The sequence below is a fragment of the Urocitellus parryii genome, chromosome 9 (assembly GCF_045843805.1).
Source record: "Urocitellus parryii isolate mUroPar1 chromosome 9, mUroPar1.hap1, whole genome shotgun sequence".
In the NCBI taxonomy this organism is placed as follows: domain Eukaryota; kingdom Metazoa; phylum Chordata; class Mammalia; order Rodentia; family Sciuridae; genus Urocitellus; species Urocitellus parryii.
The window spans coordinates 103,564,769-103,590,835 of record NC_135539.1 but is presented as its reverse complement, the minus strand read 5'-3'; the positions used below and the strand labels follow the sequence as shown (position 1 = coordinate 103,590,835).

General features: G+C 36.3%; 1 protein-coding gene across 1 annotated transcript in view; it reads right to left on the bottom strand.

The window, feature by feature from the left end:
• Ush2a (usherin) overlaps positions 1 to 26,067 on the bottom strand; it is a 748,724-nt gene that overhangs the window by 140,121 nt on the left and 582,536 nt on the right. The window contains exons 50-54 of the mRNA XM_026388000.2: positions 23,745 to 23,968; positions 18,910 to 19,114; positions 13,730 to 13,927; positions 12,582 to 12,736; positions 9,404 to 9,602 (exon numbers count right to left, since the gene is read on the bottom strand). Of these exons, the coding sequence (XP_026243785.2) occupies positions 9,404 to 9,602; positions 12,582 to 12,736; positions 13,730 to 13,927; positions 18,910 to 19,114; positions 23,745 to 23,968 (981 nt within the window). The remainder of the gene's footprint in view (positions 1 to 9,403; positions 9,603 to 12,581; positions 12,737 to 13,729; positions 13,928 to 18,909; positions 19,115 to 23,744; positions 23,969 to 26,067) is intronic.

The following is a 26,067-nucleotide window of genomic DNA, read 5'->3' as shown; positions in this document are numbered from 1 at the left end:
TGAGTACATGGCATAGATCAAATCATGAGAGTGAAATTAGGATCAGAACTTTAAAAAAATTATTTGGAGATACCATCAGAGCTTGAAAGTAGAGCAGGGCTCAGAAATGAAAAGAAATTGCCTCCCAGAAATATCATTTGGTTTTAAAAGTATAATCCCAAAGCACAGGGAACAAAATCATTTGGCAGCCTTGAAAGAGCCTTACCAAAGTCTACACCTGATGTTTTACTTTCCTGAGCCAATAAGTATCCTTTTGTTAAGTGTGGTAGTTGGCATGATAAAGTGTTCTAAATGTTACTATTCCTAAAATTATGATAAATGTCATCTGCCAATACACAGGAGCATGCTATACCTTGGGATCATACATGTTACACATAGTAACTGGTATTATTTCATCCTCCCTAGGTTATTTCCCTTTATGTAATCTAGAAATAGTTACAGGATTATGGGAGAGAGTTAGCAGCAATACAAGTCATTTATTATATATATGAAGAGGTTTTTACCTTGAATATTAGCAAAACATGAAATATTATTCCTGCTTTGTAGGTGGGAAAAATGAAACATAAGAAACTATTTGCACAGTGAATTAAAGAATAGGTCAGGATGCAAACAAACCTATGACTTTAACACAAAACCCGATGTTCTTGCCATCACATAAAAATACAGCTAAAGAAAATGAAATTCATCAATAAGCATCTTCCTTCTGAAGATCGGAAAGACATCAAAATGGTAGAAATCAGTGCAGCAGGTTTGTTTAAAATTTGTCGTTGTTATTTTGTAGTACTAGGGATTGAACTCAGGGGTGCTCTACCATTGAGGTACATCCCCAACCCTTTTCATTTTTCATATTGAGACGGGATCTTACTAAGTTGCCTAGGCTGGATTTGAGGTTGTGATCCTTCTACCTCAGTCTCCCAAGTAGCTGGTATGATATCTGTATTTAGCTCCTGGCTAAAATATTATTTTTAATATTTAGACAAATCTTAATTGTGTACATTGTAACAACACTTAAAAGAAATATATTTAAAGGATTTTGTTCAAACATGAAGCCAATATAAAAACTGTAAAGTTAAAAAAAATAATAAAACAGGTCTTTTTTTGGTGGTGGCTGCCTATTCTCTTTTCATTGGATTCTATACATTAAACATATTTTATGAGAATTGTAATCATTTTTGAAGAAGTGAGCTATTAAGTTATGAAAATAACATACCAGCTAAAGTTTATTGAGCAGTTACTATAAGCAGACCCTCTTTTGTGTACTTTATAGGCATTAACACAATCAATACCTGCACTAACTGCCTGATGAATGTGCTATTTTCTGTTCATTGTAGATAAGGGAGCTAACTACAGAAATTTGGAAGAACTTGTGAAGGATCACTGAGATAAGAAAGGATGATATGAGGATTGAAACTTGTGAAGTTGGACAAGAAACGTGGCCCAGAACAATTGGGTCAGGCTTCCTAGCCCTTTAGTGTAAATGAATGACATAGGTAGCTCAAAGTCCAAGGAGATTTCCAGTAAGATAAAAAAAAAATCCAAATGGGAATATGTATTTCAGTATTTCATTGTGAATATTATCCTGAGTCCTGGTTGCAGGCAGTAGGGCATCAACATTGGATGGCCATGGTCCCAAGTTAGACTGTTGGGTTCTAAGAGTTACCTACTCACCAACCATGAACAGGAGGACACCTCCAGGTGCCTCAGTTCTCCCATCTTTAAACCATGAATTTGAGCACATAAATTGCTTAATCAGGCTGCAGATTAACTCGAGAAAAGACAGTACCTAAATCTATCATTTTCTACACATTTTAGAGCTGGTGTTTTTCAGACTGCTAAAAGGATTGGGTTACTAATAGGCTCAATTGAAATAATCTATAAGAAAAGCATCAGCAACCATCAGGCATAGATGATTTACATGAACTGAATGACCTTTCATATATATGACTCTGTAAAACTCAATAAAATCCACACATTTCAACTGGAATTTGCTGTCATTTTAAGTAAGCCCCTATTGGTAGTCCTTAAAATGAGATGTATATGAAATATTAGCAACAGGCGATGAAAAGGGCACACCAATTGAAAACTACTCATGAATTGATCAGGATGAGAAGAGGGAAATAAAGTGATGTCTCCGAGGAACCATTCTGACTGTAACTTAATCCTGAAGTCGAAGAGTAGAAGGAGAAAAGAAAACATCATTCAAGTGCTCAGCATCGAATTAAAAGAGTAGGAAATAAGAGTTGTAGAGGAGAGAAAGGCAGATGCATGGAGGGAAGCCAAGTCTTTAACATTTCAGCATAGTGAAGATGAGTGTGGCTGCAAATTACCTGAATTTCTCTGCAGGGAATCATGTTCTCTTTTAAAGGAAAGAGGCATAATATAACCAAACTCATTACAATTACACTTCCAAGTAGCATTACTTTCAAGAGTAAATGTGTGTTAAAAAGAGACTGTGAAAAGTCTGTCTATGGTTCATAAAAATATGATTTGGCAAACAAAACCCATGTCTATGTAAGTTACATTTGATGTACTCTATAAAGAACAGCTTGCTTCTAATTTTTAATCTCCAGATAAATAGTCAGGAAAAGGCACTTTGTCCATTATAATTTCAGATAGCAAGTGCTGCTTCAAAGCATTAAGCCACTGATTCTACAATGTCATCTGTTATTTTCAAAAGAACTACTAAATAGGCCCAAAGAATATGTAATTTGAAAGGTTGGTCAGTGAGTTCTAAGTTACAGGAGGACAAAGAAGTTCTGTTGTGCTATAGCACAGTTGGGTGACTATAGATGTTTAATACATTGTAATAATAATGCATCGATAATAATACAATGCATATTTTGAAAAAGCTTGAAGAAAGGATTTAAAAAATGTTCATCAGTAAGAAATGATAAGGAGATAGGTATGTTCATCCTTATTTGAACATTACACAAATGTGTAAATATACTGAAATGTCATATGGCATCCCATAAGTGAGTAAAATGTTTGTAAATTAAAAAATTCAGTTCCATGAATTCTTTGATCAACACAGTGAGGGGTTAATTCCAGGTCTAAGATCCCTGCATGACTTCAAAAACTTTTGTTAGATAAAAAGTTTTTGTTATAAGGTATTGTAATAACTATGTTCTGGATAAATAGCCTGTCCTGGCACCAGTTCATTCAAACTGAATGTTTGGTCTGGATAAGTTGGGTCACACACCCAGTCTCATCTGGCACTTCCTCTTGCCCTCACTGGCCTGGGATCTCACCACATGATCCCCTCCAGAGCATCTCTGCTTGTGAAGATTCTCAGAAACTTCTGGCAGCCACTGTTAATCTTGACTGTGATGGATCCTGTTATATCAGGATTCTCCTTCCTTCCTCTTTCTCTTTCCTTTCCTTCCTTCTTGCCATTTTGGCACACTGGTGGAACTCAGGGGAATTTTACCATTGAGCCACATCCTTGGTCCTTCTTTTAATGTTTTATTTTGAGACAGGGTCTTGCTCAATTGCCGAGGCTGGCCTTGGATCTGCCATCCCCTGCTTCAACCTCCAGAATGGCTGGGATTACAGGCATGCACCATGCCATCTGGTGGGATTCTACTTCAGAGTAATCCGATTATGTGCGAAAATCTGGATGTTCAAAACTGGTACATGAGGGCATCATGGAATTACTTAAGAGATAGCTAAGGAACATTCAAGTTATGACATGTTTTATAGAAGTTGACTTAAGAAATAACTAGTAGCTCACATGCTAAAGTCCTCATTTTTTGATGCACACAACCATTATTACTATCCTACTATCTCCCATTCTACTTAGCCAAGCCATTTCTTGCCCTTCCATGAGCAGCCATAAGGCACCGCTGTCCATTTCCTGCAATAATACTCTATGAATTCACTTGATACCTCATATGAACTGGATTGAAACAAAGGGACTCCTGAATTATAGATGCTAGAAGAGAACCTCATGACTTTCAGTTCTGACTACCTGACACAAGCTAATTTGCATTCTTAATTCTGTATTTTATGTGAAATTCTAGGCCAAAGATTAGGCCCCTCTTTCCAATATCTTAGTGATCAGACTCATACCAAGAAGCCCTTCCTAAATGAGCTAGTTCTTTGGCAGACTCTTCCCAAATTTAGATCAACATTGAGATTATCATTCTTGATAGTCACTAAGACCCATGCTTTTGATTTTAACAATGATATTTTTATAAAACTTTTTTTCTTCTTATCACTCAATGTTGTGTGGGATGCAGGCTTCCTCTCCCCATTTTCAGGCAGGGTTTTCTTCTCTAAAAATAACATTTGGCATCAGGTGGCAGTAAATTCTGATGCTGCGCAAACGTTTAAAAACAAGGACATGGCAGAGTGAAGGGGCTGGCTGGCACTGCTGGATAAAACAGAATTAGTGATTGCTCAGGAAAGGACCTCAGAATATCTGGGATTCCAGGGGAAACGTTTTCTCTCTTAAAAATAAGTGTCTAGGCAGCTGATGACTATAATTCTTTGGCTTTACTATTGTATCTACAAGCAGGTTTCAAAAAAGGGAAAAAGAATGGCTAATACCAGCCTACGTCTTCCCCTATTTTTTGCAAGGGGTCAAGCACAATGTTAGTTTTCTTCAAATTTGGAAAAAATGGAAATAAAATTGTCATCTCTTTTTTCAAGCTCCAGTGCTTGATCAGTACTTAGGCAATAGGTGGGAAAAGGCAGTCCAGAGCATCACATGCAATTATTGGAAAAGCTCCTATGGCTGTTCTGAGGACACAGTCACTACCTTAGTTTTCTTCCAGGTTCAGTGGAAGAAATGAGGAACAATAAATCCAGATCATGAGATCAAGGCTGACATTGTAGGCTTGTGATCTGTGCGGTCAAATAAGGTCTTATACCTAGACACCCCTTCTTAATTCAATGCTTTGCTTTCACAGTTTTGAAATTCCTAACAATTCCTGAACAAGGGAACCCAATTTTCACTTTGCAATGGGCCCTGAAAATTATGTAGCCATCCTTGTCTGAGATAAAGATGTATTTGACAATGGGATTAGATCTACAATCGAAACAATATAATCATTTAGATACTAATATTTATTATTCAATATTTATTCTTCCAACAAATACGTTTTGAATACGTTAAGTACTGTGATAGGTAACCAGGAACATAGTAACAAGTAGGACACTATTGTCTCATCCTTTAAAAGCTTTACCTACTAGTTGAGGAATAGGAACAATAAAAAAGGACATTACAATAAAATGTAATAAAAACCAAGAGGAAAGATACTACAGGAGCACAGAGTGACCCAAAAGTAAAATCCCGTAAAAGCATTTTCCACATTTTGTTTATTAATGGTCAAATTACGGTCTCATTTTCAACAGTGATGCCTATCTGTTCCAATATAACGTTAGTATTATTACACTTTCTGCTATAATGAGTATTGTAGGGTGTATGTTATTTAGCACAAGAGGATTCATTTGCTTCTAAGAGGATAAGAAAGGAAGGCAAATTGTTCTTTGCTTATTTAATAGTGGGTCTTTCCTTCTAACTAAATGCAATGATGGGCAACTTTTAATTAATTCTTAATTTTGGAAATAGTTTTCCCAGAGTTAAGAGACACATTGGCCTTTATCATACCGGCTGATAAAGAGGACACAATTAATTCATTTATTTTTTCTGGTGGATTTAATACTTTAGTTAATCCTTTTACCTTCTCTACTTCTAAGTGCACATTAGAAGGCCAGCGCATAAGATAGGGGTAACCCAAAGTGAAATGATGCCAGGCCTGACATCCAGATTGTTCCTTACAGGACGGATGGATGTGTTTAGTAATAAATGATATGAAAAGGTCTTTTATTGACAAGCTGCCCTGCGCTGTTTGCATTAGTGAATATGAGAAGACAATGGCTGCTACTCTTTCCCCCCCCTGGGTATTCAGCTCAGTGAGATAGCAGAAAACGCTTCAGTTTACTTAAAGCATTGATAACACCTCTAAATAATTAACCGAGGACTTCCTGTCTTCAATTACTTAATGCTTTTTTTAACATCTTGAGAGGATTATAAGCAATTTATGGATTTCACGTGATGAGTGCATTCGCCACTATTCCCACAAAGCATTTACGGGATCATGTTTCTAAAGCTTTGAGGTAATTAAAAATAAGCATGGAGACAATGGGGCTGAGGCAAGGTGCTGGCTTTCCCTTCTGTCATTTCCAAGGACCTAGATTTTTCAGGCTCCGGGAAGGCGAGCACTACAGCTTCATTAGTGCTCTGCTGCTTAGGGAATGCCAAGGTTTTGGAAATGATGAGAAAATCACAACATTTATCCTAGGGGGTTCAGGCAGCTCTTTCATCAAACATTTGAGATGGAATGGGAAATAAATCTGATTATTTTAGTTCATTCCATGAACTCAATAAAATAGTCATTCACATCATAAAATATTTCCGTACTGCATTTGGTCACTCAGCTAACCATGGAACTGAATTTTCCCTGGCAGATAAAATGCTTAACACTATACAGATCTCAGGTTTTAGATTATCTCTCCACAGCCTAGCACTGTCCCTGTCCCCTAGGAACTTCATATTGGTAAAGTCTTGCTGAATGAGAGTTTATTTCCTTACTTGACAAAGAAATCTCTTTTTAGGGCTATATGCCTGAGCGAAATAGTCTCTCAATCTACTTAAAACAGAAAGATGTACCAAATGACTTGTAAAGGATTTTTTTCCATTTTATGATATTGTCAAAATTCAAATTATGGAGAAAAAAGTTAAAATATTTTATTCAAATGAAAGAGGATTTCTGGTTCTAGGGTGTATGTATGAAATCCTCCTCTATCTTGGAAATATTGATTAGAAATGACAATGAAAGGGAGAACTGGTGGAATGAAGGAATTCAAAGAAAAACCTTTGCAATTATTTTAAAATTAATGAGGCCATTAATCCTGCTGGTTTGAACATTACAACTGAATTTGGTCCGTTGGTGTATAGATGCTGGGTTCTAAAAAATATAAGCAAGTATAGCTGGCAACAATTCAAAGCCAATGCTGGTTAAGCAAATCAATACTATAAGAAGAAATATCTTTTGCCTTGTATCTCAATTTATTGTGATACCTTTTACAAGTACAAAGTCATAATGCACAGGACCTTGGCTTTCAAAGCTCTAATTAACATTCCATTGTCTACCCTGAGTAATTGTTTAGATTTTCACACCCTTCCAAACCCCAATCCTGTATACAGTTTCTTTGCAGCAGGGAGGGACCACACTGTATTTGCAGGTATTCTTGTCAGTTTTCCTTATTGCTGAGAGCATCATAGAAGCAGCGATCTTATTTTAGAGCACTTAATGAACTATCTAGAATATAGTAAGTGGAGAACTTATTTCTTTTTGGAAGAAAACAGTACTCGAATTTCCTTATAGATGGGGACAGTGGATGCTGCGGATGGCCTGAGTAGGTCAGTTTTCTTCATCTTTCAACTGTGACTATTAAAAACCTCCCTTGTTTTGGGGGCTGTGATAAGAACCAAATGAGTCAAAATGAAAATGGTTACTTAAAATGAGAAAAAAAAAAAACAAAAACAAACCAACAGTATATAAGGGTAAGGTTTTATTATACAACATTACTATTTCCATCATTTGTGGTGATTTTCTCTTCAAGTGAAATAAGATATGCAAAAGTAATTTGGTCATTTGAATTGATGAGGGTGCTTTTCTCCCCATTATCCCTGGTTTAGCTTAGGGTCTTGAGGTAAGGAATGCAATGTGCTAGAATGTAAATATGTCTTAAGCAGCTTCCTCAGACTGATGACTTGTTTGGATAAACACTGGAGAGTTGGTCAATGAATGTTCTCTTGTATATCAGAAAATTTTGGAATTTAAGGACAAAACATGATGAATTTGTTTTTTAACCTACATAGTACAGCCTGTTTCTCCTGAAAAACTAGGCACATTTTCAAGGTCTTTTTGCATTTTTGGGGGGATTATTGGGGATTGAACCCAAAGGCTTTACCACTGAGCCACATTCATCCTCAACTTTAAAAAAATATATATATTTTGAGACAGGATCTTGCTAAGTTGCTTAGGGACTTGCTGAATTGTTGAGATGGCCTTGAACCTCTGATCCTCCTGTCTCATCCTCCAAAATTGCTGGGATTACAGGCATGCACCATGCCACCATATCACCACACCACCATGCCACCATGCCTGGCTCTGTTTGCAATTCTATGTGAGTTTCTATTCTTCTGTGTTATCAATGCCCCCTGCAAGGTATAGAGTCTACGGGAAGGATTCCATTCACTTGTGAGGTCTTGGAAGGAGGTGAGTGCACAATATAGGAAAAGCAAATGTTTGTAAAATCTTACCTGTGGTCTCAGGATCTAAACTTACACAACTCTTTGGGATGATTCAGTAGACCGAAATCAGGAATTCAATTACTTATCTTCTCAAAGTATTCTTGAGGTAACAATTCTCTCTACACTACAGGTTTGTGATGAGAATCGAATTAGACAGAGCACATCAAGTGCTTAGGATAGTATCTGGCACATATGAAATTCATTTAGTCCCCAAACATTTATTTAGCTTCTATTGGCATGTTAAGGTTTATTCTAAATGCTAGAGATACAGCACTGAACTAGTTAGACTGGGTCCCTACTCTCTTGGAGTCTTCATTCAAGGGGGAGGGAGTCATAAAAAGACCATGTACAATTAAATATAGGACAGCAGCCAGAAGTCTATGATTAAAACAAGGTGATAAGGTAGTCTGTCAAGAGATGCTGCTCTAGAGTAGGTAACCAAAAGAATACATCTTTTCTCTTTGGAAGTAACATTCAAGGTAAAACATATTAATTATTATATAATCATCACATACAAATATGTAACATAATACAATTGTACTGTATTATTATATTATTAAAGCTAAATATAATAAACAGTGTTATAATACATAATAAAAATAATACAATTACTATTAATTAATACTACTAATAATCACAAATAGTCACGACCAGTCAACTGCCAACTAGCTCTATATATTAATTATCTACCTAGTAGATAAATGTTGACCTCTAGCTGATTTGTCCCAACCTTCTAGTACATTCTTGACTGTCCTACTGCCATTATCTATGAGCACATCCTTGGGGAATGAAAATGCATCTGTTTGTTTGCAAAAAAAAAAAAGTTAATACTGATGCAAAAACCCTACACATAATGCATATCAAAGCCAAATATAAATTATTTCTGAAGTTATCTGCTGTTGTGGCTTATTGCTGCCAGTGTGGGCTCTTCTATTAGCATGGATAAGTGGGACCTGACCATATGTCAAGAGAACACGTCCTTTCGAAGTGACCTCATATATCAAACACACACCCCTGGGATGCTATGCCCCCCTAACCACAATGACAGACTCTTCCAGTAGGTTTTCCATTTTTTTTCACCTGTGACCGTATGCTGCCTCCTGTCAGCGGTGTCAGTGTAGATGAGACCTTTCCCATCCTGCCAGAGCTGGTACTCTTTAATGACGCCATTTGGTTTCTCAGGGACGCTCCAGCTCAAATGCAATGCTTCTGCACTTGGGGCTGTGATTCTTGGTGGCAGGATGCTCTCAGGAACTCCTTGTGTAGTAGCTGCAACTACCTGAAAACACAGGAATTAAACAGCAATTTATTGTAATAGTACACTGGGTATCCCGATCAATGAGAATGTCACTTTTGTTTTAAAATGTTGTGGTCTGGCCTGGCATATCATTAGCAGGGGCCTGGAGAAGCAGTTCCCCCTTTTTTTTTTCTTTCCCTCCCATCCTATTTAAACAATGAAATCTGACCTTGAATACATTACATAAGTCTCAGACTACCATTTATCACAACAGGTTCAACAACAATTTTGACTGCAGAGTGCTGCCCTCAGTTTAAACAAGTAAAATCTGGCTGGCAGACTGTCTTCCTAGAGAACTCTTGATAACTCTCTTCCATATGGCCCATCAGTGTCTTTGCATTTTAACAGCCTGATTTTGTACATTTTAAGCACCAGTAAATATGGAGCAAAACCTACATCTGAACTTGCTTGCATATAATATGCTTCGAGCGGTATAAATGGGCCACTTTGCTGTACTCTTCCTGTGACACTGGGATGATTTTATAGTGTCTATGCCAATGTCCTAGAAAAAGAACCAAGTGAGAAGAAAAAAATGAAAAAACAACCAGTTATTGAGTCAATAAAATCAAAATATAGTTTAGGACTAAGATTGGCCGCATTTGTTTTTTTCAGACTTAACTCTGATTTCACTTTGAAACCAATCGTTTTGACATCTGGTAGGGGTGAGACTTGTCTATGCAAAAAGTATGGAATTGTTCAAGGACCATTCAGACCCTAACTTGATAGGGCCAGTCAGCTGCTGCCTGTGGTGGCAGGCACAGAGATGTTTCTGGGGATCTGCTGAGTAAAACTACACATGTGTGCTGTGGCTGATCAGTTTGACTGAGTGTTTTAGTTGGTTCTAGCAAGTGTGTGAAGATGTGGCTCTTCTCCAGTTTCAAACATATGGAAAGAATCAGAGCTGTTCTGTGGATTCTTTCTTTCTTTTCTCCCTAAAGTGTTTGTTTCTTCCCAGATGCTTTCATGAGATTTTCTTTCTTCTGCATTTGTGTTTTCTTTCTCTCTCTATGGACGCCTTTGATGACCATATTAAAATTCATAGCTTCAATTTCCAGCCTAGATCTTTCTAGCAAACTCCAGTCACCTAATGCAGCATTGGACCAGGCATTTTCATGTAATATAACAAATAATTACTGATTTGGGAACCATGTTACCTGTTCCTTCTCTACATTTTTTTCTAAACATAAACAAATTAATTTTATTCTTTAACTTTTAATATTTATCACTTTAAAAAATATGCTTGTTGAATGACTCCATTATCCACAAATTGTGGTATCAAGCCACATATCTTGAAAATATACATCATAATTCTTTGCTCTTTTCCTCTAGGTATAGTTGACTATCAAGTCCTATCTATAGATGTTGTCCACCATTGTATGTTGTATCTTTCTGATGTTTTCAGTTCTGGCCCACCGTACCTGAATTCAGAATTTTATTTTTTTCTTGCCAAGGCTATTATAGAAGACTTAGAACCATTTATTTTCTATGCTAGAATTTTTTGTCCTTCTCTGAATTTTAAGAGCAGGCAATTTTTGTTGATGTGTTATTTAGATACAAAATCTTTTCAACTAAAGAATGTTTGGGGAAGTTTTATGGATTTATAGACTATTGCTATCTTAGTCTGTTTTCTGTTGCAGTGACAGAACACCCAAGAATGCTATTTTCTTTGTGTTAACAAAGAAGTGTGTGTGTGTGTGTGTGTGTGTGTGTGTGTGTGTGTGTAGGCTCATGGTTCTAGAAGCTGGAAAGTCCAATATCATTTTATGTTCACATCTGGGGAGGGTCTTTGTGCTGTCTTAACTCATGACAGAAAGTAAAAGGGTAAGCAGTCTGTGTGAAAGAAAAACACAAGAGGCAAACTCGCTTTATAACAACCCTTCAATAGATGAATGGATAACAAAAATGTGGCATCTATATACAATGGAGTATTATGCAGCAATAAGAAATGACAAAATCATAGAATTTGCAGGGAAATGGATGGCATTAGAGCAGATTATGCTAAGTGAAGCTAGCCAAACCCTAAAAAACAAATGCCAAATGTCTCCTTTGATATAAAGAGAGCAACTAAGAACAAAACAGGAAGGAAGAGCATGAGGAAAAGACTAACTGTAAACAAAGACGAATGGGGGGAGAGAAAGGGAAAGAGAAGGGAAAGGATTTGCAAATGGTAGGAGACCTTCAATGATACACAAAAGTATAAGAGGTTATGATGGGCAAGGGGGAGGGGGGAAAAAAAAGGGAGAGAATTGAACAACAGCTGAGGAGGCAGAGAGGGAAGGTGGGAGGGGAGGGGAGGGGGGATAGTAGGGGTTAGGAAAGGTAGCAGATCAAGACAGTCACTAATATGCCATTATGTAAAAATGTGAGTGTGTAACAGATGTGATTCTGCAATCTGTATTTGGGGTAGAAATGGGAGTTCAAAACCCAATAGAGTCAAATGTATGAAAGATGATTTATCAAGAGCTCTGTAATGTTTGGAACAATCAATAAAAAAAAAAAAAAACCCACTCTCATGGTAACTATCCAACCCATGAGAGTGAGAACCCACTTCCCCAAGACAAGAAGGTCTTTATCCCTTTATAAAGTGGATCTCTTATGACTCAAACTCCTTTGAAAAGTCCCACCACCTCTTAACGTTGGAATCAAGTCTCAACATGTTTGGCTATGACAAAATCATATCAAGATGGCAATTATCTAAAGAAATTGGTGAGAGAAGAGTGTTAATGAGAAGATGATATTGGTTCAAGATTTTGTATTGTATTAATAAAACACTGATGTTTGGTTAAATGTCCCTTACAGGCATCTCTTCTTTCAGGCTTAAGTATTAGCACCCAGTTAAGGTGACACATGAGCACCCTACTCAACATGACTGGGATGGGCAATGTTATCTGTTAATGGAGAGGACCTTCACACAGACCTCACAATGGCCCCTTTTTTCAGAGTTCAGGCAACTCCCCTTACCTCACGGCTGGAAGTGCAACCAGCAACCGTGCAAGCCTTCAGCTGGTATGAGTACTCCTGAAATGGATGAATTCCATTTGTGTCAGAAAAGCTCAATGACATTCCCCGGAAGTGTTCAATTCCATCTCGGAGAAGAATGTAGTAAATAACAGGACCTAAAAGACACAGAGAAATGGCTGCATTTGACTATCATATCATGTTAAGCATTTGCAAACAACTAACATGTCTTAGTGTTCTAAAGAAGTAGGACACCATAGCGTCATTGAGCTCTAATTTGTTATTTTTTTAAATTTATTTATTTTAATTAGGTACATAGGACAGAAGAATGCATTTTGATTCATTGTACACAATTGCAGCACAACTTTTCCATTTTCTGATTGTACACCATAGTGTCAAACCATATGTGCAGTCATACACATACCTAGGGTAATGATGTCCATCTCATTCCACCATCTTTCCTTGTACCCTCTTTCCTGCTTCCATACCCTAAATTTTTTATATTGCTATAATCAAACAGTTCTTTACTATCAGGAAGGGTGCATTTTTAAAATTTATATATGACAGCAGAATGCATTACAATTCTTATTACATATATAGAGCACAATTTTTCATATCTCTGGTTGTATACATAGTATATTCACACCAACTCATGTCTTCATACCTGTACTTTGGATAATAATGATCATCATATTCCACCATCATTAATTACCCCATACCCCTCCCTTCTCCTCCAACCCCTCTGTCCTACCTACCATTCGTCTATTCCTCCCATGCTCCCTCTAGGATGCAGAATCTTGATATAGGTAATCAAAGTGTCAATTTTGCTTATTTTCTATCACTCTATAACAAATTTATTTTAAATATTAAAACTATTTTGCCTTCCTTGAATCTCCTTTACTTATTTGAAAGCAGCTCAGATATATACTAGGATTCAAGGATCTTGTATTTATTTATTTATTTAGACAAAAAACTCTATGGGGACCACATCACAAAGTGAATGATTAGTGAGTATATAGATAAAGTTCCCTTCATCAATAAATATTTCCTAATGGTTAGCTGCATATCAATTATATGTATATTAAACACATTTCAGTTTTCTTATGGATTTATGAGACTAGGATATTTCTACTTTAAAAGTAGCTTATTACCATTTGATTGTATAGGTTTCTTCCAATTTAAGACAATTGTATCTTCAAGATTGCCTATTTTGGTCCACCTAGGTGGACTCAGTCCTTGAGGAACATCTTCTTTTGTTCTGACTCTAACAGCTTCGCTGAGTCCTCGCCCATAGTTGTTCCATGCAGAAATCCTGTACTCATATGTTGTATAAGGTTCAAGGTTCACATCTGGAAAGAAAGAAATAAGATCATGAGGTTTTCTTCTTTTCATTTTCCTACATCATATTATAAATGAATATCAAAACCTTTAAACATATAAAAAGACTATGATTTTTCTCTTTGGGTATAAATAAAGCTCTAATATCTTTACTTTCTAAATTATCAAAATGTATTTCAAGTGTTTGATAGATGTAGAGATATGGAATTTTACAGCACAACATCCACCATTTCTGAACAGAGATATATAGGTATATTCATTAAATAAACAATTGAAAAATAAAAGCAATAGACTAATGTATGATTAGGTGCTAATGGCTCACAAATTTATGTACCCTTTAATTCTGCATGAGACGGATTTGCCAACAATTGTTTTATAATTATAAATTTAAAGTATTACTTTGAAAATATTATTTCATTAAAATATATAAATTGTAATATAATTATATGAGACAGAGGATTTAATTCTTAGCTTCTCATTGTACCATGTTAGTAAATAAAATGAATGCAGACTCCACAGCAGATCCCTTTTCTCTTTTACCACAGCCAGAGCCAAAACCCAAACCCAAAACCATCAACCTAATTAAAACGACAAAACTACACCTGCTGAGCTTTGGAAATGGCATGAATTTTATTAGACAATGTCCCATGTTATTCATTGCTGTCCCCAAAATGCTTAGTTCCATGTTAAGCTTTAATAACTTCAGAAGTCCATATGCTACAGTTTTGCATGCAATTTTTTTTTTTAACCTGAAAGTTTCATGATTCGAGTTTGTTTTTCTCTGGTTTAATTTGATGGATGTTGAGTTTTTCCTCATTTCTTTTTCTGTGGCGTGGTTTCTGGATGACAGTTTCCCAGAGTGAAGAACAGGAGAGGAAGTGCTCCTTGGCTGCCCGGCCACCTGCTCTCTCTGTCCATCTGCTGGGGTTATTTGAGTCACATTCTCTTTATAAGCATCTCCTCATAATAAACCCTACCCTGATGACTTTATAGAATTAATATGAAAATCAAATATAGTAAGTTATGTGGCAGAACTTCATAAAAGTAAATTTCTCTACAAATAGAAAGGGTTTTTTTTTTTTTTTTTTGGTATAGCTTGGATCTTGAATGTCCCCTAAAGGCCCATGCATTAAAGACTTGGTTGCCAGCCCATCTATGGTGCTACTGGGAGGTTGTGGAACCTTCAAGAGGTAGAACCTAGTGGAAAAAAGTTGGGACACTGGGATGTGTCCTTGAAGGGGATATTGAGACCCTGGTCCTTTCTTGTTGCTCTCCATACCTCCTGATTGTCATGTGAGCAGCTGCCACACTTTCCCATCATGGTGTTTTGCTTCACTACAGGCCCAAAAGCAATGAGGCCAACTGACCATGAACTGAAACCACTAAAACTGGAAACCAAAGTGAACCTTTCCTTATTATAAATTGAATGTATCTCAGGCAGTTGTTATAGTAACGGAAAGCTGACCCACAGAATTATCTTGTTTCCGTTTTCCCTGGTAAGAGGGTACCTGCCACTTGTTGCCACCATCAGATGCTCCAATTTCCCTTCCATTCTAGTTAGAAATTATTTCCCCCCATTTTCTTTTGAGGCTTGGTATAGTCAAACGATTCAGAGCTCACCATCTAAAAGAGGATGGGAAAGAAAAGCATCACTTATCTCCTACTGATGGGCTAAAAGGAGGATGTCATAGGAACCAGGCTGCAAACCACTAGATGATGGGAACACCTGAAGCATAATGAACCAAAAATGCAAGAAATCTGATCCCCGAATGTCCCAGTGGGACGGAGCCACTCAGACCATCCCCCTACCCACAGATGTTCACTATGTGTTTACCTCTCTTTGCTACAGTAGATTAAATAGTCCACGGAGAGCAACTGTTGTTCTGGACCCTCAAGCCCACAGCACCATTTCTAACTTCAGCTCTCTATGGGCGATTTCTTACTCTTTCTCCCACCACTTTCATTCTTCTTTTTTCTACTATCCCATCTCTTCTGGTTTCTTCATTTTCCTGACTCCTGGCCTTTCAAAGATGCTCTTGTCCCATGAAAACAGTCTTTTTCCCTTTATTCATAGAGAGTCATTTCTTGAAATTTTGCCTTTCCTTAGCAATCTTTCTTACTTCTTAGAGTTTTCTTTTTCTTTCTTTTTTTTTTTCAAGAATTGCCATATATCTTTTCCCAGCCTATTCACACTTTTGCTTTTTTTTTTTTTTTTTTTTTTTTTTTTTTTACTTCTTGGCTCAAAATCACTCTATATGTTATCTGGGGCTACTCTTCCAAAAATAGAGTTTTTTTTTTTTTTTTTGGTGGTTGGGTATGTTTGATCGATATTTTAGTTTTAAAAAAATATCTTGAATGTACTTGACTTAATCATTTCTTTAAGAACTGACAAAGTAATTCTTCAAAATATACATGGAATTATGTCATTTCACTGTCTACAGACCTTTACAACCCATCTACTGTTACACAAAAACAAACTGTTACCGCAGCATTAAAGTCTAGCATAATTTGACTCCCACTCTTTGGTCTCATCTCTCTTTTCTCTGCTATAATTCTGCTGCATCCATACTGAGGAAATCATTGCTTTCCAACCTCTCGGGGGGCTTTCTTTTGCTCCTGGGCTTTGCAGTCTCTGCCTATACAACCTTCCCTCAACTTCATAGGATCTTTCCTGTTCTTATCAGTCGAGGTATATCATTTTTTCCTGAAGTTTTTCCTCTCTGGTCTGGACTAGGTGTCCTTGCCACATTTTTCAAAAGTATCAGTGGATGATGATGCAGACTTCTATCACAGTACATAATTTCACACCATTTATCACATTACAGGGTAATTATGAATGTACTTCAAATCACCCATGAAGATTCTTGCTTGTCTTGATAGTTGTTGGTCCTACTATTGTGACTGGTTATGAGCATGTACTTAGTAAACATTCTTTGATACATGTGTGACTGTGGGAGTGAATGAATTTTGGTCAGTGCTGACATTGTTAGATTTCAGTTTCAAGATTCTAAAAAAAGTCTGATTTGCTAGTTTTAACAGTCTCAATGGAATTGTCATGGCACCCCTTATATGCGTAGTGCTTTTCCATGAAAAAAAAATACGGGCTTGTGATTTTTCATATTCAATTTATAGCATTCCTGGCAGGCCAAGCAATCTGAAATGTGGATTTTAAAAGCCCTCACAATATTATATCAGTAGGTGGAAATGTCTATTTATTTCTGGAATGGGTGACTGCAAGAATGTCTTAAAAGCTCTTCAAAATCTTGACCTTGATTACAAGGGGCAGATAAAATAGGGAATTCTCTGAGATAGAAACCCAATAATTTAAAAATGAGGACCCGTGACTTAACTCTTTGACAGCAGGAGGAAAGGGGAAATTTGGATAAACTATCCTCTGAAGTCTTTCCTCATTTTAAATCCATGCCAATAAATCCATGCCAGTATTTTGATGCTAAGTATAAATAATGAAGTAAACAGAGATATAGTATTCATAAGAATATTTCAATCTGATAGGAGGGATGGGACAAGTGTCTACAGGCACATGGTAGAAGTGGTGGGCTTTGTAAGCAATGTGTCCCAGGAACAGAGGGATGGTGGGACTGAGCTTAGAAGCCTGTACCCAGGATCTGAATCTAAACTTGGGCCTTGAGTAAGAGGGAGGAGGACATGTGGGATGGAATGAGCCGCTGGAGGGTGGCTGGAAGGAGCTCCTACACCACGTGGTGTTTTCTAAATCTGCTCCTTTCAAAGATGACAAGATTTGAATATGTCTCCTTTTCATAGAAAGTTCCACTTTGACCCTCAGTTTTCTCTTCTGATAAATGACCATACTCAGCTATTTGCCTCGAGGGTCAAAAGGTAACATTTTGAAGTACCTAGCATAGCACTGGGACTAAATAACATTCAATAAACTCACTCTTCCCTTAATCTTCCCCTTCTCATCTCAGTAACCTGCCTGGCATTTTCCACAGCTGTGGTTTGCTTGTATCACCCACCATCGGTTGAGGAAGGTGGGATGATTACTCAAGAATAGAGCAGTGTTTTGCTTATTTAACTATAGCTTGCTCCGATTTTGTCACTTAGATGGATTCTATGTGACTCTGGATGACAGATCACACACATACATGCACACTTAGTTCTTCAACAAAACAAAGAAATTTCTGTTTGAACTTAAGTAAATGAATGAAGAATACAAATTTAACAAAGAGTAGAACTATTTAGAGTACCCTAAACTCTACTCTCTAAATCCAGTTCTCAGCTTTTTTGCTCAGCTCAACCAATCGAAATGGTGCTTAGAATTTAATATTTTTTATTGAATTGATTTTATTTTTAAAATACACAACAGCAGAATGCATTACAATACTTATTACACATATAGAGCACAATTTTCATATATTTGTATATAAAGTATGTTCACACCAATTCATGTCTTTATACAGGTACTTTTTTTTGCATTACAATTCTTATTACACATATATACCACAACTTTTTTTGTGAATCGTTCTCAAGATGATTGGTCATTTTTCAGAAATACCATGCTTGGGTTTATCTCCTCCTTAGAATAATTTGGTTAGGTTTTCCTAGTAAATTAAGTAGGTTCCATCCTTCTTTCTTCATACAAGTATAGCAACATTCATCATTAAAAGCTGCATGTAAATTTTTGAGAGTGAAATTGAGTCCATTGTAAGTTAACTGGACATACCAGCGGAAAGCATATCATATACTTATTTCTCTGCTCTTTATTTTCTTACACATTTAACCTAAAATAGCATCCTTATTTACAATTAGACTTTAAAAATTTTAAACTACTAAACTTCAAACACATTCAGATGATACCATTAATTACTTGTCATTAGCTGACCCCAAAATATGATTGGATAAATTGATATCAGGTTAAGAAAGATGATGATGTCAAAGTGAAATACGTGTATTTCCACCAGCTTTCTACTACTCCACTCAGCCACAGGCATGCATGCGGCTCAGTTTCTGTTACCTGTGAAGGAGTGCATATTTGCACTTCCTGTGTGAATAGTCTCTTCAGCAGATGAACACATTTCTTCAGTTGATGTATTCTCCATGGAGTTGTGAGACCCTCTTATCACAGTACAAATGTGGCTGGTAATGTTGACGTCACACAAGTCACAAAGTTCTGTGGCTTGCATAGATGCAGGGCAGAGAGTCTTGCACTCTTTTGTTTCCTAAGTCAGTGGGAGGAGCAGAGAGGACAGGGGTAAGGAGAAACATAGAAGAAGATTTAAAAATCTCATTTAGACATAGAGTATTGATTTTTATATATTTCATATTCAAATGATTTTTTTCACTTATTTGATGAATGAATATCTCAAAATTTATGACAAATGAAGGTGGATTGTCTAAAAAAGTAGCTGCCTGAAATGACACAGAGTTGGATAAAAATTTGAGTTTTGTAACTTCCTCACTCTGTGAACTAGAGCAGGTCACTTACACTCTCCAGGGTTCAGCTTTATGAATAGTGAAATGCATACTAAACTTATCAAGAAGATTTGCTCTCTGAATCAGCTAAGCTAACCCTGAAAAGCCTTAAGTTAGGATACATACTACAAATTGAAACAGTAATTATTTAATTATTTTGTCACATCCTATGGTATTTTGGAGAAAATAACAAATATAGTACACAAGAATCTCTACCTGTGCTCTTGGAAAATTTAAACCCATAAAATGTAGCACACATCCAAGAGTTAGAAAAATCGAAATATTTCAGGAACTGTCATTACAGTTATTTATATTTAGAAATCTTTTCTTTGATGAATCTTTAGGGTTTTTTTTTATAGTTGTTGATAAGTGTTCTATATGAGGAAACAAAATAATCATCCAAATTGCAGGAGTTATAACTAAAATTATATTTCTATAATGAAGAGATGTACTTTGCTTTCCTGTATGTAAATAGCAATGATGTATTTAAAACATTTTTTAATATTAAAATTGATATTTAATTTAACTTCTCTCTTACATAAGTTAAATTATTCTAAGTCAAAATAATGACAATTCAGAAAAATATAGTGAAAATTCCATTTTAAAATGGCAAATTGAAGTCTTGAACTCTTGTACATATCTCCACATTCTTTTCTTTTTTCTTCAGTACTGGGTAGTCCCACATGCTAGGCAAGCTCATTACCACTGAGTTATACCCACAATATTTCCATGTCCCTTTAAATCCCAGTCAAGTGAGAGTTAAAGGAAAATTGTTATGATTTGGATATGAGGTGTCCCCCAAACTCCTGTGTTAATGCCAAATGTTCAGAGATGAAATGATTGAGTTATGAGAACTAGAACCTTATCAGTCCAGGTGAGGTTTGAATGGAGTAGGTACTGGGTGGTAACTATAGATATGTGAGGTGTGGCTAGAGGAGGTGGGTCACTTGGAGTGTGCTCTAGAAGGGTCCATCTTCCCCTCTTTCTGCCTCTTGGCTACCATGAATGGAACAGCACTCCTCCACAATGCCCTCCCACCATGGCGTTCTGCCTTATCATGGGCTCAGAGCAATGGGGTCAGCTCACCATGGACTGAACCTCTGAAAACACAGCTCAAAATAAATGTTTCCACCTCTAAGTTGTCCTCATCAGGTGTTTTTTTTTTTTTTCATAATGAGAAAGAGCTAACAAATGGTTTACATGTGGAAAATAAATATAGACATTCTAAGGAAATAGAGAAATAACACACACAGGATACACAGGATAGCCCAAATATTTTTGAAAGCTGAAAAGTGGATGTGGTAGAGAAAATGCCATGTCCTAAGAAATACCACCTTTTTTTTTTTCTTTGCTTCCTGAAAACTGCAGATTTCAAGGGCATTTGCAATAGGAGGAGCAAAATGATTAGATATGTGTGTATGATTAAATTGAATTGTCATGTGAAAAATTGCAAAAAAATGCTAAAAGATTTATGCAGTCTTAACATAGACACAAGAGAGAAAGAGAGAGAGAGAGAGAGAGAGAGAGAGAGAGAGAGAGAGAGAGAGAGCCAGAGAGCGCCCGAGAGAGCGCAAGAGTGCACACCTGTGCCAGCACAAAGAAGGAGAATGGTAACTGAAGTGGTTGATATACTAGATAATTGTTGTGACTATTTCACAGAACATATATATCAAGTTGTAAACCTTAAATATATGTAATTTTATTTGTCAATTGTACCTCAACAAAGCTGAAAAAATTTCACTTTATGGAACTATCACATATTTAAATATTTGTTTTTAAACTCAGCATAGTTTGGGCAACCATAATAACAACTAAAATATGCACCATTGGCCTGGTGGTTAGGCAAAAGTGGAAAAGAGATAGACACTGGAGGTTGAGAAGTTGAGGGGCTCTGGAATGGCCTGGAAAAATCTTTAGTAAAACTGTTTCCTGGTATCATCATCAAGGCAAGTGGGGTGCTACTGAGTTCCAAGAGAGGAGGTTATAAGATAGAGCATTAAAATTATAGATGCATTGCTAATAGCTGCATTTGGCAAGATAATCCAAAATATCATAATCTCAGAAATAATTGGTGAAATTAAAAGGAAATAGAGCCCACTGAAAGATAAAAGCCAGGTATCATTGTGAATATAGTAAATGGGAAAATTAAGTCTGCATATTACACATTGAGAACATCAATCCCCTTTCCTACTGGATTTTCCATAAGCTGGAAGTCAGGCATATACACCATCCTGACCTGAGATAAGAATATTTAGGATGGTAATCTATGTTTGCTAAGGATCCTTGGCAATGTGATTCTTTGACAAAAATTCATTCTGTTTGTTACATGATTGCCTTACTGGATTCCCCATTGATATCCAGGTCACACCCATGCACAGCAAGCTTTCAGTCAGACTCCAATGAAAAGATGATTTCAAAATAGGGAAAAAAGAATTCAGAGAAGCAGAAACACAACAAGAAAAAACAAAACAAAACAAATAAAAGAAAAAAACTAAAATAGTACCAAACAAGCAAATGAGACAATTCAGGAAATAAAGCAAACAAACAACAACAACAAAAAAAGGAAACATATAATGAATATTTTCAGAATGCTAAAAATAGATATTCCAGAAATGAAGCAACAATAGGAGGTTTTATATTATTACAAATAAATAATAATCAAAAACAAGAAAGAGTCTTTAAAAAAAGGACAGATGAAATTTTTAAAAATTAATAGAAAATATGAAAGATACTCTTAAGGCCATATCTCATCAAGTTGAAAAAAGATGAAGCATTGATCAATAGGAAAAGAACAGGAAGAAGAAAAAAATGAAAAGATTAGTTTAGGAAAATCAATTCCCAACTAATGAAAATGGAGATAAGAGGAAGCAAATTATCAAATAACTAATAATATTGCTAAAACTGAAAGTCATAAACTCCACACTGAAAAAGTCCCCTCAAAGCACATCATGATGAATAATTGTGTGATAATATTAACAATTGTGTCCATATAGAGGAACATTTTCATGAAATTTATAAAGATAAAAGATAAAGAGAACATTTGTTATTGAGGAAAAATAATGTAACCACCTGCAAAGAAACAGGCATCAAAACATCAATGAAAAGTCTAAAAATTGCAAAACTGTCTTTAAAGTTAGGAGTGAAAATGATTTTTAACCTTGACTTGTGTTTCTAGCCAAGCTTCCCGTCCACTGGAAGTGTTGAATAATGATAATTTCATACTTCAACCTCTCAAGAAATTCACCTTCTATGCACCTATAATCTATAAAGATAAATCTACAAAAGAAGGGAATCTAGTGGTCCAGAACCCAGGGAGGTCAACCCAGGAAAGATGTGGAAGAAATTCCAGACTTGATAGCTTAGGAAAAATCACTGTGTCTATGTATTCAACAGTGATACAGTCCCGACTGGAGCAGAAGATGAAAGTCTCCATCAGAGGGGTCTTCAGGAAATGCAATGGGGCCTGTAGATTGAACTTCACTTATGATACTTCACTTTGCATGAATAAATGTTATCCTCATCATAACAGTTAAACCAACCTTATGTATTATCTGAATCATTCACTGCTACAAAGTGCTTGCTGGGGATATAGCAATCTCAGAAGAATTATTTCACATCCCAATATGTGTGATGTCTACCCAAGGATTGTGTAGTTGCTTCATTCAGCATATGGACTGTCTACTACTGTCTGTGTCAAATACACTCACTTTTAGCCATCCTGTAATGACAAAGTACTCCATAACATGGTTGTACGTTTGTTTTTTAAATGCCCACAATCTTTTCTGAAACATGATAGGATTCTGGAGTTCTGGGTTAAGTGTAATGCCCGCAAACATGGCATAGTTGCATGGAAAGCATCACAGCATATAAACAAGTGATTATTCACTTTTTGATTGAAAGAAGCACCTGCTCATCTTGCACTCTCTAAGGGGAATACCAAAAACACAGCTAAGTCAATCCGCAGGGTCTAAGGTCTCTATCAAAGGAAAGTGGTGAGCTATGGCTGGCAGGCTAGAGGGAAGAAGCAAAAATTCCCCTCTATCTCCTTGGACAGCCCTCAGGGCCATGAAATGGCACCTTGCAGGGTCCCAGGGAGATCCGTGCTGGCTTCTTCAGCACATACACTTTCATTCCTGCACTCATCTGAAGTGCTGGGTACAGCTTCCCTGAGAACAGCTAATCATTATTAATTCCTTTAGAATTCATTGCAATAACATCAATCATAGCGAACTCATTCGGTATTAATATGGATGTAATGTGAAAATGAATAATGCACACAGGAGTTTTTATATTCCTATTTTAGAAAAATAGTTATGAACAATGTATTTCTCTTTCCATTGTCAAATCAGCGCCTCTGAGAGGTTTTCTATCAATTACCTTCATCATCATTCCAGTTGAAATCTTGTCAGAGCAAACATATTTCAAAGGATTATATCCAACTCCATTACAGCATTTCTGGCTCTTTGGAATAAGTTCAGTCTCACAGCATTTTACTGGCACTGGGTCATTCTTTTTAACATGTGCTTTAGACTCTCCACTGGAAGCTGAGCAGCATATGGTATCTGACATATTCACATAATCCTGCCCACAACAGAACATCCCTGCAACAATAAAATGTTATATATGAATATGAAATAAAAAAAGGGAAGAAAACTGAGGCTGCTATAAAGTTTGGAATAAAAATGTCAGACTTGGGCAGTTTCAGAAATGGTGCAATCCTAAGAGGTAGCATTTCCCTCCAAGGTGATTTAAATGTGCAGTGAGGGTCCTTCTTACCAAGAGCACTAGACACTAATTAGGAAAAGAACACACAAGAGGAACTGTTCGGAAATCATTCAGCTGGGCCAGGCTTCGCCTGTGCTCTATAAAAAAGATCGAATTTCTGTCATGAAAACTGCCTGCCCCTTTTGCGATGATAACATCTTGTTGCAGAAGAAGGTTAGTTAGACTATAGAGACTCAGAGAAAGCTCCAGAAATTCACAAGGGAGAGTAGATTGCCCCACTCTGGGATAAGAAGCCAGGCAGAGTGGAAAGATAATGCTATCCTGGATGGGGAACCCTTTGTAGAAGGCTCACAAGTATTTGCCTGTCTTTGTCTAGAATACAATATCTGTCTGTTGTACATCTAGGAGTAATGGTAACCATTCATTCTCCCTGACTTGAATTTAGCATCTAAAAACCAGCTGAATATGTTCACTGATCATATGAACCAATCAGCTGTTATTTTTCCTAGTCTCTGTTCTAGATCAGTAGAGATGGTTGAGAGGTTGGGGGTAGCAACAGAAAGATCTTACAGGGGAGATCATCAATTCCCACATGTACCTGAGATGCCAGTAGTCTCTTTCCTCCCATCAAATTCAACTTAATTGCCTGTATTCATATAACCTAAATATTGCCATAAGGAAAATACAGCGGAAATTTAGATATGAAAGTATGAATAAATAAACAATACTACAGAGTTATACTAAGCTAAAATTAAAGTGCCTAAAGATTCCATGTTAGGGCTATCATATTAGAATTTATATCTGGTCACACAGTAGCACAATGTGATGAAAGATTTATTTTAATTAGAATATTGTTTATTTATTATTAGTCCCAACTGATAACATAAAGAACCTAAAATTCAAAGTGCCCTGGGTTCCTGAATTATTTAATCTGGTCCTGTACAAATACCTTCATTATGAGCTATACTCCTAATATTAATATACCAAGAAGTTGTAAACACTTTATTCTAATCACTGAAAGTAGATACTGGTTTGGCATATTCTTTAAGAAAGATGTTTTATTTATACATTTATCTTCTCATTGATTTTTCCACTTTAAAAATATTTCACAATATTTAAAAATTTTATTTATGATTAACAATATACATTGATCATAACAGAGTTTTAACATTCCATGTTTATCTAAATGCGGCAAGTCTTCAAAATAATTGGTTTAAAAAATAATTAATACTTTCTGTTTTACCATTTCCAAGAAATGTTCTCTCAAATAAAATATGCCTAGCCAGGCTGTCACTGAAGACTGATTCCTGACTAAGGTGGGCAGAATATGTGTATATTCATGCACAGATACATATGTACATACATGCATGTAGACACACAAAAAATACAAACAAAAAATCACAGAATGCACATATTCAAGTTCTGATTGTTTGGACATTTTTGTGCTGCCTTCTGATCAGATACTTAAATACAGCCTTGGATTCTTGACTGTCATTTTATTTTTTCTCGTGCAATTTCCACAAACCTATTCATGTTTCTATTTTAAAGAGCAATCAAAATCTGAAAACTGGCCTTTTAGGAAGCAGAATAAATTCCCCCCCTCTATTCCCAAATTACTTCAAGGTTTCACCATGCTTTAAGTATGAAATCAAAATGCAGACATTGACCTAATTCAAAACTCCTAATCAGTCATCTGATCGCTCTGAGGGACTTTTGACAGGTCAACTAAAATTTTGATAACAAACTGTTTTTACACTAGAATAGAAAGAAAAAAAAAAGAGGATGTTTTCTTTCACAAAGAGCTTCACCTTTGTTTTACTGAATTGAAATTTCAGCCAAGATTTCACTCACATAACAAGAAGTGACTCCCTTTCTAGTTTCTTTGGTAAACCATTACTTCTTTAATTATTATCAACCTTGTTCCAGTGTGATAAATTGCTAATTACTTAATACCCTAATCAGCGTTCATTCTTTG